The sequence below is a fragment of the Indicator indicator genome, chromosome 3 (genome assembly GCF_027791375.1).
Source record: "Indicator indicator isolate 239-I01 chromosome 3, UM_Iind_1.1, whole genome shotgun sequence".
Classification (NCBI taxonomy): domain Eukaryota; kingdom Metazoa; phylum Chordata; class Aves; order Piciformes; family Indicatoridae; genus Indicator; species Indicator indicator.
The window spans coordinates 19,721,976-19,738,953 of record NC_072012.1 but is presented as its reverse complement, the minus strand read 5'-3'; the positions used below and the strand labels follow the sequence as shown (position 1 = coordinate 19,738,953).

Genomic DNA, 16,978 nt, shown 5'->3' with positions numbered 1-16,978 from the left:
AAGTTAATGAGGGTCAGCAATTAACCTCTTGGGAATAGGATTATATCTCTGCAGTCAATTACTAGAATTGATGCCAAATTATACAAGTGAGATATTTTTCAGCTACCTGCCGTATAAAATTGTGTTTCATTCCAGCTGCATGATTTGTTTGGATGAAAACAACGTTAATGACTGAGCAGACTGGAATGATTGCTTCATTTCTTAGAACTTTCAAAAGTAAAACCAGAAACAAGTTCTTTTCAAAAGTAAAAACAAAATCAAGTTCTCTTCAGTGATGTCAAGCTTGGCTGAAACCGAGTATTAAAAAGGTGGATGTCATCATTAAGACATTTTGTCAATAGCCCAATCACCAATTATTTTTCAATCTGGAAAAGGGTTTAAAAAAATAAATTATTCTGCTAGGATTTTTTTATTCCTTTTCTTTTGTGTTTGTTTGTTTATAGTTGAATTAACTTAATTTTCAGGAAATAATTCTAGCCCAAGAAAATCTGGGGATAAATTACAAGAAAAATAATTGCATAGAAATTTGGGATAAATTATAAATCCAAGAGTCCTGATGATTAAAAGCAAAAGGTTAGCTACATGTTATTCTTTATGTTATTCTTACCAACGTCATCACCCTTTCAGTGTTCAAGTCTCAGGGCCTGAATCAGACCACGTATGGTTCAGACACCATCTAAGTGCTGCAAGGAACCTAAGTTTAACCATGACACTTGTTTTCACTCAGATGGACTTATAGCCATCTCTGTATGTGCTTCATTATATTTGTGTAATTATTGCTGTTTCACTTAACTGATGTAATATAGGATATGTTAGCACCACATGGAAATCAAGATATTAATCAGCTGTAATGGCAGCCTTTAACCTGCCACATAGTACATTTCCTGATGTTCATGCTTTAGAGTTATGACAACTAGCAGAATTAACTTTGAATTGATTCTTTGCCAGGATTGCAATCTTTGGGCAAAATGTCAGTAAGTATTGTTGGGAAGTTTCCTATGCATCTAGACTGGAATAACATCACATTAATATACATTTCACTGGGCTGCATTCTTGACATAATTATTGGCCTGGACATAACTTTTCAAAACATTCCACCCCTGCAGGCTACTGTAAAATAAATTTTTTAATTGCTGATTTAGTGATTTTCTCTCATCTTCTGAACAAAGCTGCCCAGAGAGGTTTTGGAGCCTCCTTCTATGGAGACATTCAAAACCCACTAGGATGCATTCCTGTGTGACCAACCCTAGTGCTCTAGCAGGGTGGTTGGACTGGATTGGATGATCTTTTGAGGTCCCTTCCAACCCCTAATGTTCTGTGATTCTGTATGATCTTGTACCATAATAGGATCCTTGAGACCTGAATGATGTAATTTTATCACTGTATTTAAAAGACAGGAAAAATCTACTTTTAAATACACTCCTTATGAGAAAAAAAATAATTATAAGGCAGTACAGAGAACACCTGTGAGTAAATTCAGATACTAGTGTCTCCAAACAGCTTCCCTTATTCAGTCACTAGCTTCAAAAAATAGGATGGCACATCTAATGAAAACTAATTTCAAGAAATTCTGTGAGCTTTCTATCACTTCAGGCCAAACTAGAAAACGTGTGAACCTAGTCTGAACCCTAGTATGTAACAGGGAAATTAAGCAATTTAAATATTGCATCCCTTCTTTAAGTCAGCAAATAGAGCTTAACTAATCCTTGTGTTTGGCTGAAGCACAAATTCTGCAGTAATATCTGGTTATGACTGGATATTATATATATTTATCAACAAATGCATAGCCACCTTACATCCTGGGATGTAATTCCAATGGACAAACTCCCTCACTGCTCATTTTTGTACTTTCTTTTTCAGTTTTAATGTGTGTGCATTCTACAAGGTATTCAAAGGAGATGAAAGCATTCCCTGCTCTTGCTGACTTGTATTCAGGCAGTTCAAGAGCAGAAATACATCAGGCTTCACAAGAGCAGGATGTGTTATCAGGTCTGTGTAGTTTATTACAACAGAGACAGAAGTCTTAGTCTGGAGCTGTCTCATAGTAGATCAGAAGAAGCACATGACTTTTTGTCCAAGTTTTCTTAGAGAAGTAGGAAGGCTTCTTTTCAGAGTAAGGCCTTCACAAACCCCATTTGAAACAGAAATTAAGAAGAGTATCTATGGACAAATAGGACGTGCAGTTTATTTTCTCTCCAACAAGAGACAAAACAGAGATCATCCTTCTCCATATTAGATCAGTGGCAATAAACTACTGGCACTGGTTCAAGGTTGCCGACAACAAAGATCTGCTCTGGTACCAAATGAAATGAACTGAAGTGCTTTTAAAAATAAATTTGGCATCAGACATCAAAGAAAGTTTTCTATCAGTGTGTTACATCATTATAACTTTGGATCAGGTTCCAAAATGCATGCAAAGTTTGATTCTGAAGATGGTGTGTGAAAGGAATGAGATCTTAGGGAAAGCAAAGCTCACATGGAGGGTACCTCCACAACTTTGGCTTGACACCAGGCTTTAACTATTTCTATGGCTCTAATTCTCTGTAAATATTGATATCCACATTTCATATTCTCCCTTTTTCTTGTTACTGTTATTGTTAGGGCATTCTTCATATCGAAACCAAGATGTGTGAGTAACTTTGTTCCAAAAACTTATGGTAAAATAGGCTAAATATACTAAGTAAGAAAATTTCTCTGCGTACTAAATGTAGAGAGAACCATAAAGAGAGAAACATGTATATAACATATAACAACAACAACAACAAAAAAGTCAAAGCAGACAAAGGAAATATAATTCCACCAATGGAGAAATGAAACTGGTTTTCTCCAAGATGACATGGAAGGTCTATTCCACAGTTCACAGCTCAACTTGAACCTCTAGATTCACAAAACAACGTAATGACAGTAACAGTTTTCTTCCCTGAAAGATTCTTCACATTTTGTGTCTTTACTGGATATGAAAAGTGATCAGGATAATATATGTTTAAATACATAAGCAGCTAATAGTTTATGTGAAAAAGCTATAATCTACTCTTCAGGGCACTGCTTTGTATTTGAAAGCTGAAGAGAATTGAACCTTCAGAAAAAAACATAGGGTATTAAATGCAGATTTAGAGGATACATACCTCATATGCATCAGAAGTTGAGTTTTTTGGAAATGCTGGATTACTCTGGCAGTCAATAGGTCTCAATGCAAAAGCATTTTATGTCTACTCAGTGTTTTGTTGTTTTGTTTTGGGAGATTTCTAATATTCATGGTAGAACTGAATTACTGGGCTGTTATACAGCAGAAAGGATACATCTCTAATTTGGAGTAGTTCTAGTTTGGTTTTCAGAAAGCATGTTCATATTCCAAATTGTGGAGAAAGGGATGGCAATGAATTAAAACACATAAACTTTTAGAGCAAAGATGAATAAGATCTGTACTGATCTGCTCAAAACTACCAACTTAATGAAATCTTTTGCATCTTTTGACTCATCCTGGTTACCAGAGAGAGAATAAAATCCAGGAATTTTCATCCACTACTTTCTCTAGATTATAACTGATGGTTTAGACTCATTAAGATAAAATCTTCAATCTGAAAGGTGAAAGGATACTCAACACAAAGTTAAAGGCATATTAATGAAGAACTTTGGTAATAATAATCAGCTAGTCTCTCAATTCCTGAACTTCCCCCAATGCATCTCGGTAATTAAGCTGTCACATAACAGAAATAACTCATTCTAAACTTTTGCTGATAGTGCTTGTAAGATAATCAGCTTTTCCCTAGCTGTCATTGACTGAGATCTGCAGTGAATGAACACTGGGAAAAGAGAAAAAGATCATGATGTTTGCATTCAAGGGAGCTAAATTCCAGTAAGGTCATGTTTCTAAATATGCTAGGTCAAACCCAATTTGTTCCAGTTTCTCGTCTTTTGCACATCATGAAAGAAGGCAACAGACAAGAAAAGCTTCCACTAATTTGTCATACTCTGCACACAGGACTCAAGACAGTGCACACAGTTACAGAGTAAAGCCCATCTTCCATCTGAAAACCAGGAGAGTAACTAACTTCAAGAATATGTCTGAATGGGACAATGGTGATTGGACAGAAATATAAAGTGCTCTATTCTGTCATCTTTCCTCATACAGATATGCTGCAAGGTGGGGAAGAAAAGAAAGCAGTAAAAGCTTATTTTATAGAAAAAAACCCAACAACAACAATAGATTTCTAGAAGTTTTCATACCCCTGATCTCTGATATCTTTTATGAAGTGGAAAAGGAGTTAACACATCTCACTGTGAAGGAACAAAGCTCACTATGCAATATTGCTTTCTGAGGAGTTAAAAATTATTACCTTTTATTTTTTAGCTTTATTTAGTGTAAAAAAAATCTCAAACAAACTCCCCAAGTATATAAATTGACCCATATCTATGATTTCTTTTCCCAGAATATTTATTAAAAAAGGATAAAGCGTATTATATCTGTTCACAGTAGTGGAATATACTAATTATATTTAGAGGTAAGCAAGGTTGGTTACAGTGAAGTTGACCAAGCATCACCATGAGAATAGTGATACCCACAACAAAGGGGCAAAGGAAAAGAACTTGAAACATCAGTGGTCATTGAAGTGTGGACATCAACAAAAATCATATTCTTCCAGAGGAACTTTATTTTATTACTCACTTTATTTTCATTCAGACATTAATTTGAGAATGAATGAAAATATATCAACAGACAGTGGGAAAATTTTTAAAAGTAAATAAGGAAAATATTGAAATAATTGAAGACCTTGTTTGTCCTCAGTCAAGATGACTGAGGCAGAAGTGGTGTTCCTGCCAGCTACCTTTGTCACTGTATACTCCCAATCCTAGCTGTCAAGCACAAAATTAAGGATATATAGCTCAAAATCCAGCCTTTCCAATTGCTAGGTTGCCAATCAGTTGCTGTTTCCATAGTGTAGCGAGCTCTCTGGTAGGATTATTATTTAAAACACATTTATTACACAGACCACGGAGTAGATTTGAAATGCCACTTTCAACCATTACTTAGTAGCACCTCTGTCTCAAATCACTGTGAAATTCAGTTCCTGAGGAAGGCTAAAAATTGGTTGTATAGTTTATGCAGCTTTGGAAAATCTCTTATAGCTTATGTGATAATTTTTGTTTGTTTGGGTTTTTTGGGGTGTGCTGTTCTGTTTTGTTTTGCTTTTTAACATCTTCCCTCCTACTGTGAAAAAGTCCTTAACAAATGCCAGGGAGAAATTATTTCTTGATAATATAACTGACATACAGAAGTCAGGTGTGCACAGTGTGAGATGTTCTAAACATCTGCAAACATAAAAAAAAAAAAGAAGTAAGAAATAAGTGTATGACCCCCAGATGTCTTATTGTACTTTTCTTAAATGTGGTCAATTTTTCTTCAGTGTAGTGTATTTTTCTTCAATATAAATATAAAAAAATATACTTAACATGCACAAAACATCTACAAGTACTCCATTATCTCATTTGCAGTCATGCAAACTCTGATATTCTGTGCTACACATTATGACATGAGGTAATTAACATCTATAGCTTTTTACTCCACCTCTCTGTAGTTCTCGCTGACTCGATCCAAACTGAGGGAATACAAAAGGTCTCTTCCTCCCACAAACAGTCGCTCTTGATACTCATCCAGCAGCATTACATGAAGACCAAGGTATCCAAATGGGCTGCGAAAGACTGACGTCCTGTTTAAATCCCAGAGCTCTAAAATACAAGCAAAGTGTGTGTGATAAATACCAAACAGCTTAGCTTTCATGGTTTCATTTTCATATCCTCCTAGGGAACTAAACAAGAAGTTGTGGGACATTAAAATTTTAATCATATAATCTTTGAGCAAGAAAGAGACAAAACGCCTGGGAACAATTTTCAAAAGGAGCCAGCTCTCCAGGAGGTTTACATCATAATCTTTGTGCTTCAAAATATCATGAGTAGGGAATGGTGAAATGAACTTTTCTCCTTATAACTTTCTGAAAAAGGACAAAACACTGCTTAGGACATTAACAACAACTAGAAGGAAAAAAAATAATGGTAGTGATGAAAATCGGGGAAAAAAAATTACTGAATATTTTCTTCCCAAAGACAAGGAGCCTTCAGGCATGATAAACTGCAGATTTTTACTGTATAAGCAGTGTTGTCCTGATTTTGGTTTTTTGAGGGGATGAGAAGCCCAGCACTCAGTTCACTGTCTTCACTCAGTTCACTGAAAATCTTGCCATTAGATTCAGTGAGAATGGTATGAGATCTGGGAAATGCATATTCATAATTTTCCAAGCAAACAATGATTTTGTCAAAAGATGTGCTGACCCATCAGGGATTCAGGGACTTAGCTGCTTATGATCCAGGCTAAAGTCACTTCCACAGAGAAAGGAAAATTAATCCCAGATAATGTTGCAGAAACTTGGAATCAGGCCCAAGGAAGGAAGGAAGACGAAAACACAAGGGTCTTTCTGGACTCTCAAACAGATGGTGCAGAACACAGCCCAGGCCAGAGGGGCTCAAAACCATTTTTCTGTTAGGAAGCCTCAAAAGAAATCATCACAGAGAATAACCTAAGACTGTCTCCACAACAGCAGACCTGGGACTGGAGAAAAGGAACTGTATTTCTATGTCTATATTGGGGAATATTGCTGAATTTTGAAGAAATCACTCTTGGTAAAAACAACAAAATTATCCCATCCTCACAGCTATCCCTGAGCATAACATTTCCAATTGCTTGAATGGGGTCCAGCAGCCAATGCTGGGAGAAGTGAGATTGTCCCAGAGCTAGTGAAGACAACAAAGGGGTCCTCATCCAGTTCGGAGTGGAGGTTCCTGCATATGTGCTGCATCAGCAGTTATGTGCATTCACCCATATTGCACCATGTCAGCCACACAGAAGCCACAGCTGATCTTCTGTAGGGGATAGGTTTTACATAACAAAGAAAGCCCGCACAGAGATCTACCACATCTAGCACGCTTACAAGATCAGGTGAAATTGCCATTTTCTTCGAGAACCTGGCCAGAGAAAATATATTTTAGTAGCCAAACTGGTCATCTGAGAAATAGCAGACATGAGTTCAATTTCCTTTTCCAAATGGATTGAAACTCAGATCTTTTTCTTTCCATAAAGAAGTCTAATCACAAGCTATTAACTACTAGATTGGTAGGGAAGGCTGGATGATTTTTCCATTTCCTGTTGAAGCTTTAGGAAGAGTGAACAAGCAGCAGTATGACTCTAATTTAGTAGTTAAATTGCTTTTCTAGGGAAAAGAAGTTCTGGCTGTAGTATTCAAAATAATCTATGAATTTTATATTAAATAGTTTAGGGGATAAAGTATATAAACTGTTCCAGCACATGGACTAGAAACTCTCAGTTCCTCTCTCAGATGTGAATGGCTAAAGATTTTGGCTGAGTAAAATCTTTCCTTTTATAGAGTTTCTATGGATTTATGTTACAAAACACCTTTCCTTTATAAAGATCTTGTTTAAAGAATTTAAAAACAGGAGAAAAAGAGGATGAACTGTTCAGGGGGAATGTTTTATTAGTGCTCAAGACAAAAAAAAAATAAAGACCTTTTTTATTCCTATCTTTTGGTAAAAACAGAGTTTCAAGTTGCCTCAGTGCACTGATTCTCAAATCTGAGAAAATGTTATTTAGCTTTTCTACTGTAATATTTTGCCATTTTAATCCAAAAGCTTGACATAATAACTAAACCTACCCCATAACAGTGAAGACAATATTTTACACAACAATAAAAGACTGCTTCAACATTTACATATTCCTGTATGGCACTTCACTTACATGTGAAAGTCTTAAAGCCAGTCTGGCTTGCTAGATTACATTTCCTAAGAGACCAAAACTTTCTTCTTCCTGTTTTAAATACCAAGAACAACCTGAAGGTTTGGGTTGTTTGGTTTTTTTTTTTTTTTTCGTGTGTTTCAGAGTCTGCTGGCAAATATTCAGACTAATCTTGATTACCACACTTTCTCTTAGGGCACATCTGCTTTAGTGAACATATTCATATCATATCCTCTTTAACAGGAAGAATTCTGTTAGGTGTTTGTCAAGCAACATTAATTATATTCATAAGAACTGTTTTCTTGAATGTTTTAATGATCAGCATGTCGTTCTTTCTAAGATTGTTAAACCAGTCATTTCTTCTACTACAAAAAAAAAAAAAAAAAAGATTGTCACCCTTCTATTATACTATTTAAATATTGTAAAATTATAAATTCTTTATAAATACTTTGAACATTAAATGCAAAAATGTTATTGCTGCCCCCCAGCAGCCAGAATACTCTACAGAGTACAGTGTACACTGAAATTTCATTTATAGCATATTCTTGGAAATTAAGCACATAGTGAATAAGATACAACTTTGAATCTTGAATAGGCAAATATCACTGCAGATTACTTTTTTTTTTCTTGTATAATGACAATGCTGCTGTTGGTCTGCACTGTTTTTCAAAGTATTGTCACCACAATTGCACAAGCTGATGTAATTCAGCTTTTTTTCTATATTGCTGATGTCTCATAACTGAAATCTGCTTACATGTGACGGGAAAGGAACAGGAACAAAAAGGACTAAAATTAAAAGCAGACATAGGACAGCCTCAAGTATCTGTGACACAATTTATGAATTACAGATTAATAGTAAGATCAGGCAACACAAGTATCTTTCGGTTTTAATCCACTAGTACTGTAAGGCATAATATTATTCAAGTGTACTATAAAGAGTCCTCCATGACAAGGAGAAAAATACAATCTTCCAAGTAGTTGAATCTTTCTAACAAGGTTAAGACCTCTAACTGGCAATATTTCTCATAAAATTGGTAACAAGAGGCAGAAGTTTTCTTCCCTGGGGGGAAAAAAAAATAAAAGAGAGACACAAACTCACCCAGAAAACCTATGTTTCTGAATATGAGTGAATGTATCAATGATTTTTACTTTCCTGTGCTCACAGTCATCTATCTTGCTGCAAAAATAATTATAGGGTCGTGATAATGATTGCCAGGTAGTGGAAGGGTACCTTAAAGCAGGTGAACCAGCAAGCAACTGAACCAGCTGAGCAATAGAAAAGGAGATACTGTAAACTGGCCAGAGATGGCTGAACTCAATGCTGCCACATGAGGCTTCCTTGCAAAATTTGAGCCAAGAACTTGAAAGGCAGAGTTAATTGCAAATAGCAAACTAACTAGAAAATCTTGATAGTAGCACTACTGGAAGTTAACACTATACTTTTAAAACACCATTCTTCAGATATTTTAGTATCTTTTTTTGAGGAACAGGAATCAGTAGGAGAAAAACATAAAAGGCTGTGAGGAAGACTGAAGTATGAACTTTCACTGCTTGAGGTTTTGTCTGCATGGCAGGCAGACAAATGTGTTAGAAACCTGGCAGAGTAAGAGGCAGAAAGCAAAGTCTAGTAATGACAAGAAAAAATCCTTTAGTCCATAACTATTCTCATATGATTCAACTTCTGCTCCCTAACAGCAGGTGAGTTTGGCTACCTGGCTTTATTTTGAGGATATAATTGGCTTCATGAAGGAAGCTGGTGCATCAAAGTCCATGAATAGTTTTGGTTGTCAGTGCTCTTCCTCCAAATGCATGGATCTAGTGATGAAGTTTAAATTGTAGTGAAAACTTCAAACAAAGAACTTCCCTGTGAGTTTGTTTAAATTACAGAGGAAGGAATATTCTTAAAATTAAAAGGTGTCATTTGGGGAGATGAAAATATTTTCAACCTGTATGCAACATAAGACTCTCTTCTACCTTTTTGGGGTTTGGTTTTGTTTTGTTTTCGCTAAAAATACTGGAAAAACCTATAACTGGAACATGTAGGAAATCATAGGGTATATGTTTGTTTCTTCTGTTTAGTTTATGGCAGAAGAATCTCAGCAAAACTTAAAAGTCCTTAGCACAGCTAACCATGTTAGCTCATGTTCCAGTCGTTGATATTTCCATTTCACATTATCATATATCACATATATAATCTGACATTTGTTACATCTAACTGATATTTAGTTTTCCTTGCTGGCAAAATAACATAGTCCCACTGTAACTGACCTGGTTTTAACTAAAGAATAGAAATGCAACCATTACAAATCTAACAGGGCCTGTAGAATTAATTCTACATGCTACTAAAAATCCAAAACGCATGTTTACACATAATTCACAATGTTTGTAGCTCTTGCTGGAGACTTCATAGTGTACAACAAATTTAGAATAATCACACACCTTCATACAAGCTGAATTTACTACAGCTTTAAGATACTTTTTAAGGAGTATATGCCAGCCCATATTGTCTGATGTTCAACTTAATATTACTAATTCTTAAAAATAAAAATATTCAGTATAATGTAATAAAATCTTCAGATTTTTGGTATTTAACCAAACTTACCTGGTAATGATGGCAAATTTACAAACGGTCCTAGATGAAACCCTCTTTGTAAATCATATGAACATATGTTGAAGTGCTGTTTCTATTCTGACAGTAACAGATATGACCCTACCATTTCTAGATATTACTGTTGATTTTTATTACAGCAATAGTAAGCTACTAAGGGTTCTGACATGCCTAATTCAGAGCTTATCTGTCATTTTTCCTAGTTAATTTGACAGAATCACAGAATCAACCAGGCTGGAAAAGACCTCAGAGATCATCAAGTCCAACCTATTACCTAATATTGAACACCACCTGACAATTAAACCATGGCTCAGAGTGCATTTCATTAACTTTCAGTGAGGTAATCACATCAGTATGGAAGAAACAGATGTGGAACAGTATATGAATAATAGCTTTCCATCTGAATTTCATCTGAACCTGGGAAACAACAGAGGGAATCAGCTCAGAGTGAGAGGAAATATTCATAAACCCAATGTTGAAATTTTATTTAAAGGATAACTTTTTTTTCACACATTCAAAACATGCTTTTACTGGTAATATTTCTTTATTTTAATACTAATAATTCAGTCAACATTTCTTTTCAAATATTTGAAATTATTTTTACTATATTAATTACATATCTATGTCCAGTTAGCTGGCTATTGCTTGCCAAGCAGTGTATCATTTACTTTTTTGTTATTGATTTTGTTGTCAGATTCAAATAAATTTGCCATGGTTAAGTTGGCATACTCCTGATATCAGGGACTCTATTATCAAAAACATTTATTTAGCTTTCCAGAGTGATTTTTCATGGAAAAGGTACACACATCCTCAAAAGGTTCCCTGACAACACCATTCAAAAACGTGTTGTGATAAAAAATATTAAACTGTATTAATTGCTAACGAAAAATGACTTAATATCATTGCTGTTACAAGTCCCCAGGTTTCAGCCCAGGGTAGAAGAGATGCTTATTTATATATGCAATACTATACCAATATAATGTCATTGCCTACAATTCTCCAGTGACTTCATGATCCTTATGTGTTTAGTAAAGCATTTTAAGTAGGTGAGAATAAGTGATAATGTTGCAGATCATAAAAATATTTATTAATCTTAGTTTTTTTTTCCTAAGTGTAGAATGCATGATAGAAAGTTTCAGAGATGTGTTTGTCTAAAAACAAATACTGCAGCAAAAATGTAAATTGGAAATTTTTGATATAAAATTATTCCATCTCAGAATGACACAAGCATCCATGAAATGGTCTTTGAGCACATTATCTACTTCATCCATGTAATAGTTTAGTGCGAGGGCTAACCTGCCTGCTCCCCCAACACAAAAGTGAAGGGAAGAGTAACACACAAAACTCAGGCTTGAGATAGAGAGATAAGAGTTAAATATAACATGAGATATCATAAGCACAATGCATAATTACCTTAGCTAATAATCTAATTAGTCTAATAATACAATGCAGTGAAATATACAGGGGGGGAAAAAACCCCCAAACAACATAAAACAGAAAAAACAAACCCAACAGCTGCCTGACTCTGACTCTCCTACAAAAAAACTACAACATCCAAGAACCCAGAACCCAGAAGCAGCAACTGGAACAGGAAGCCTTCCATGTTGCAATCTGAACTTTAAGCCCCATAATACTTTGCTCCAGTTGGCATTTTAATTTCTTGAAGCTGGCATGACTGCAGCATAGTATGAATAACACCAGCAGGTTCAACTCAGTCCGTGACAATCCATTATACTTCCAAGGAACTAAATATACAAAGAAATGTCCCCTTTAAATTGTGCTCACAGAAGATGTTTTACATTATGTTTAATATCTTAATAGTGTTAACAAGAGAAAGAATCAATTTATAAAACTCCTGAGTTTTAGAAGACACATATGGTTCAAATAATCACAACCCTTTTCTGATGAAACCCAGGCAGTGCAGTCTCTTTTGGATTTGATTTATTAAGGTGTACCATTTACTACATGCTTATTATCACACTAGTCCGGGAAGGGTAGAATTCTTCCTATGGAGAGCTCTACTGTTTTGACAGAAAGAGAATCTGGTGCTTTCATTTAAAATGAAGACGCCAAAAAGTCAGGGTTTTACACTATCCAAAATGACTGTTAAATTGAATTTCCTTTGAAAAAGATGGATAAAACCAAGGTATCCCATGTGATTTTCCGAGGCATATGCTCTTGGGCAGGATGGCATGTGATTGACAGTATGCGTAAGGCTATCTAGAATCATCAGCATATATAAAAACAGAATGGAGGAGAAAGGAGGCATTGTGAGAAAAGCAAAAGGCAGAGGGAAAACTGAGATAGTAATAACTGTAGAGATGAAAGGAATTTTTTTTCTCTGCCAAATCAATTTCTCACAGCAGATGCAGAGTTGAGATAATATTCCATAGGTGAGTTTAGAAAAGATTGCTACATGTCACACACTGAAATAAACTTAAGTTTTACTGAGCACAGCAGCTCTAAACAGCAGTGAATGGATTTAGAAATGGGTACTTTGATACACCAAAGACTTTAATTAACAAAAATAGCTTCTCTAGAGAGATTTAATTCATGGAAGGGAGACAAGCTACTAAACATCAGTTTCTTCAGAATACCTACTTAATCTGAGTTGTCTAGCACTGATGTATCCATGATTTGACCCTGCTTTTCCTCATATGTCTTAAATACTTTTAAATATTAATGAAAATTGAATATATTGAAGGTCTCTTTGTTGGCTTTAATTATATTATCTTTTTTATTATGAGACAGACTTTTCTGAAATAATTCAAACTTTCATATTCTAGGTGGGATATTATATATTCAGCTTTCATTTTATTCAAAGTCAAGTGTCTAGGATATTTTTTTTAATCAAAACAAGAGAAAAAAGGCACTCCCAAATGGCTTCTCAAAATCCCCTTATAAAAGAATTTAAACATATCTAATCCAAAAGTAATCATTTCTATACCCCAAGGAAGTCTATTCAGTCTTAGATGCATAGTCAAATGTAGATGAATGCCACTCCAACATGAATTCTATACAAAATCTAAGGTTGTACTTTGTCAATATTTGCAATTTTAAGCACTGTAGTGAAGGGCAACACATAGAAATAAATGCCTTTAAGAATATTTGTTGTCTCTCCTCTTTCTCCTTCAGTATGCCTAATTATCTGTAAAATGCTGGTTAAGTTAAATGCCTTGTAGAAAGAGACAACAGCTTTATTTGAATAACGTGAGACATATTTGAAGCCTTTCAGAACCAATAACACTTTGCAAATATTAGCAGGCAAAATCAGAGACATGTTTCTGCTATTTCACTTTGAGGTGGTAGAACTCAGCAGAGTGGATCTTAAGTAGTGTAACTGGAGAACATAAGTCAATACTAGGCAGCTATTAATGGTCACATAACTATTAAGAATTGTATTGTGAACCATTGTGTTTTATCCTTAAACCTTCACAAATATGTGCACACATCCTATCTCTCTCTTTTTTTCTTATCTCTTTTTGTTGTTGTTTTTTTCTTGGTTGGTTGACTTTTGTTTGTTTGGTTGGTTTGTTTTGTTTTGTTTTTGTTTGTTTCCACACTATGCATTTAATCCTAGCAGATTTTGCAAGATGGGGGAAATTCTAGTGTTTGCTTCTTGTACATTTGATGAAAACATTGTCTTTTCCCAAAGTAAATTTGAGTATCTGACAGGGTCAGACAAAAGACCCTACTGAATTTCAGATGTAATTTGTGCGCCTAAACCCTGCAGATAATTTTAGAAAACTATCCAGTGGTAATAAAAACGTTTCAGACTGCAGAAAAATCTACAGGTAGAGGGAAGAAATTCTAGTTTGTTCTGATGGTAACCACAAAAGGAAAAGCTATATTGCTTCCCTCTTCAAAATGGAACATGATCTCTCTATGCCTCTGCCCTTACGACTTACACTTATACTCACCTTCATCTGGATGCTTTATTTAACATTGGTGCTTAACTACAGATGTTTAAGGTTAACCTCAAAGAGGTTTTATTTCTCACAAGGGCTACTGATGTTTGGGATTAGCTACTATGGAAATTATGGGTTGATACAGCAGATTCATTATTGTATACTAGAATGTTGTGCAGAAGCCCATGGTGATCTAGGGAATAGATCACAGAAGCACAGAGGTTTGAGTTGGAAAGAAATCACCTAGTCCAATACTCTTACCATGGGAAGGGGTATCTTTCACTAGACCAGGTTGCTCAAAGACCAATCCAACCTGACCTTGAACACTTCCAGGGATGAGGCTTCTCTGGACAACCTGTTCCAATGCCTCACCACCACAGTGAAGAACTTCTTTCTTCCATCTAATGTAAATTTACTCCCTTTCAGATTAAAATAATTACTCCTTGTTGTATCACTACAGGTCCTGGTAAAAAGTCTCCACCTGTCTTACAAGCCCCTGTTACATACTGAAAATTTGTCACAAGATCTCTCTAAAACCTTCTCTTCTCTAGGGAGGAAACCCAACGCTCTCATCCTGTCTTCGTAGGAGATGTATTACAGCTTATTTTCATGGCTCTTCTCTCCCACTCCAACAGGTCCATGCCTTGTGCTGGTGACCACAGAGATGGTTGTAGAACTCTGGATAGGGTCTCACCAGATTAAATCAGAGGGCCAGAATCACATGCCTTATGTTGCTGGCCACACACAAGGACAGGATATGGTCAGCTGTCTGAGCTGCAAGTGCAGAGCTGCAAGCCTGTCGAAGATTCTCTGGATGACATCCCTTCCCTCATGTGTATCAGCTGCACCAGTCAGCTTGCTGTCATCCACAGAGTTGCTGAGGGTGCACTCAATCCCTCCATGTTCTTGATGAAGACGCTGAATAGTACTGGACCCAGCAACAGACCCTTGAGGGATACTATTTGCTGCTAGATTGTGTACTGCTTGGCATTGCAAAACCACACAGCCCTGGAGAATCCTTTTCCCTGGGAATTGAAAATCTAACTGCAAGGCACAGATGAAAAAGAAAGCAAAAGAGCGAAAAAAAGTTTTCATAATGCTCTTCAAGGTTTGTATTTAGCTCTACATATTTTGCAACCATAATTCACAAAGACCATGTGTAACCGTTGGACACTTAATATTTTGAGTGTAATTACAATGGGTGACTCACAAGTCTGCTATCCTGTGATGAGAATTTACCCTCTGAAAGAAAAGGAGCAAAACACACATGAGGTATTAGAAATGAGAGGGAACATTTTTCTGGCACTGAAAGAATTTCCAAAGACTTTGAAAAATGTTTCCATTCCAATTTGGAATGAAATCTTCAAATACAGAACATCTTCAAACATTGAAGAAGCCTGTTATTTTCACATTTGATAGTTTTACATATTTTATTTTGATTAAAGCAGTGTCATCTTTTCATTGCAAGTCAACTAATATTTCAAAATGAAATATTCTTTGAACAAAATAGATGTCTTAAACATATAATTTTTTTTTGTCAAAAAGTTATCAATGAAAACATGCAATTTTCATGATTTCTTATTGTTTCATGGAGGAATCAAAGAAAATAAAACCAAAATCAGGATCCATGTAGCCAGCAAAGAACTTCTCAACACACCTAAGGTAACTACTGTTACTCCTTCTGTAAAAAAAATATTAGCCTTTAATAAATTTGAACTACCTTAAAATCAAAAGATCTTTTGGAAAAAAAGCATATTTCATTAGTTTAACTGCTGTGGGGTTTTCCTAGTAGTATGTAGAGATGGAAAGATGTAGAGGAAAACAAGACACATTCAGAAAAAAAGGACAACATTCAGAAACCTTTTGCAGTATTGAAAGACAATTTCTAATTAGTGAATTTAGAGCTAAGAAGATTGCTTCCATTACTATTTTTAATATAAATATGAATTTTTTGATGTTATTATAAATATGAAAATTTTGATGTTATTATATTGCAACCATATATCCCAAATACTATATTACTGAATCTGACATCAATGCCTTTGTTAAGAACACAATAAAACCAGAAATTTATATTCTGCACATTATTTATGAGCAGTGAACTATTTGAGGACACATTAATTTTGTAATAAATGCTGTATATTCCACCACTATTTATCCACCAGGATACAACTCTCCATTGCTGATACTATGGAAACCATGCGAAAAAGAACATAATGAACTGTTTGAAATAGCTTGTCACAGAATAATATATTTATCAAACTGTCACAAGTAAGAACACTTAGGAATGAATAGGTCCTAAGCATGTATTATTTAACTGAAAGCTATTTAATTGTTTATATTTTATTTCATTAATACTTTAAAGGAAAATGTTACACTTAAGTAGCTCTACCACTTACTGTATAAGCTTAACTGAAGTTGAAGGGAATTTTCTCTCATTAAGAATTAAAGAGCAGGGAATATTTTATTCTGTTCTGACTCTTTATAGCATATGAAATATTGCCTGGTCTGAAGGCAATGAGAAGTTTTCTTTATAAAGAAAAATAAAAAGCAAGAAAATCATTGGAAGATACTCATTTGTGTAGATATAAATGCAATGTATCTATTTTATTTATGGCAGATTTATTCACTTAACTATCATCTAAATAAAGAGTTTCTGAT

The 16,978-nt window shown here is 35.1% G+C and overlaps 1 protein-coding gene across 1 annotated transcript in view; it reads right to left on the bottom strand.

The window, feature by feature from the left end:
* SEMA3E (semaphorin 3E) overlaps window positions 1–16,978 on the bottom strand; it is a 126,017-nt gene that overhangs the window by 51,418 nt on the left and 57,621 nt on the right. The window contains exon 2 of the mRNA XM_054399377.1: window positions 5,567–5,727. Coding sequence (XP_054255352.1) covers window positions 5,567–5,727 — 161 coding nt within the window. The remainder of the gene's footprint in view (window positions 1–5,566; window positions 5,728–16,978) is intronic.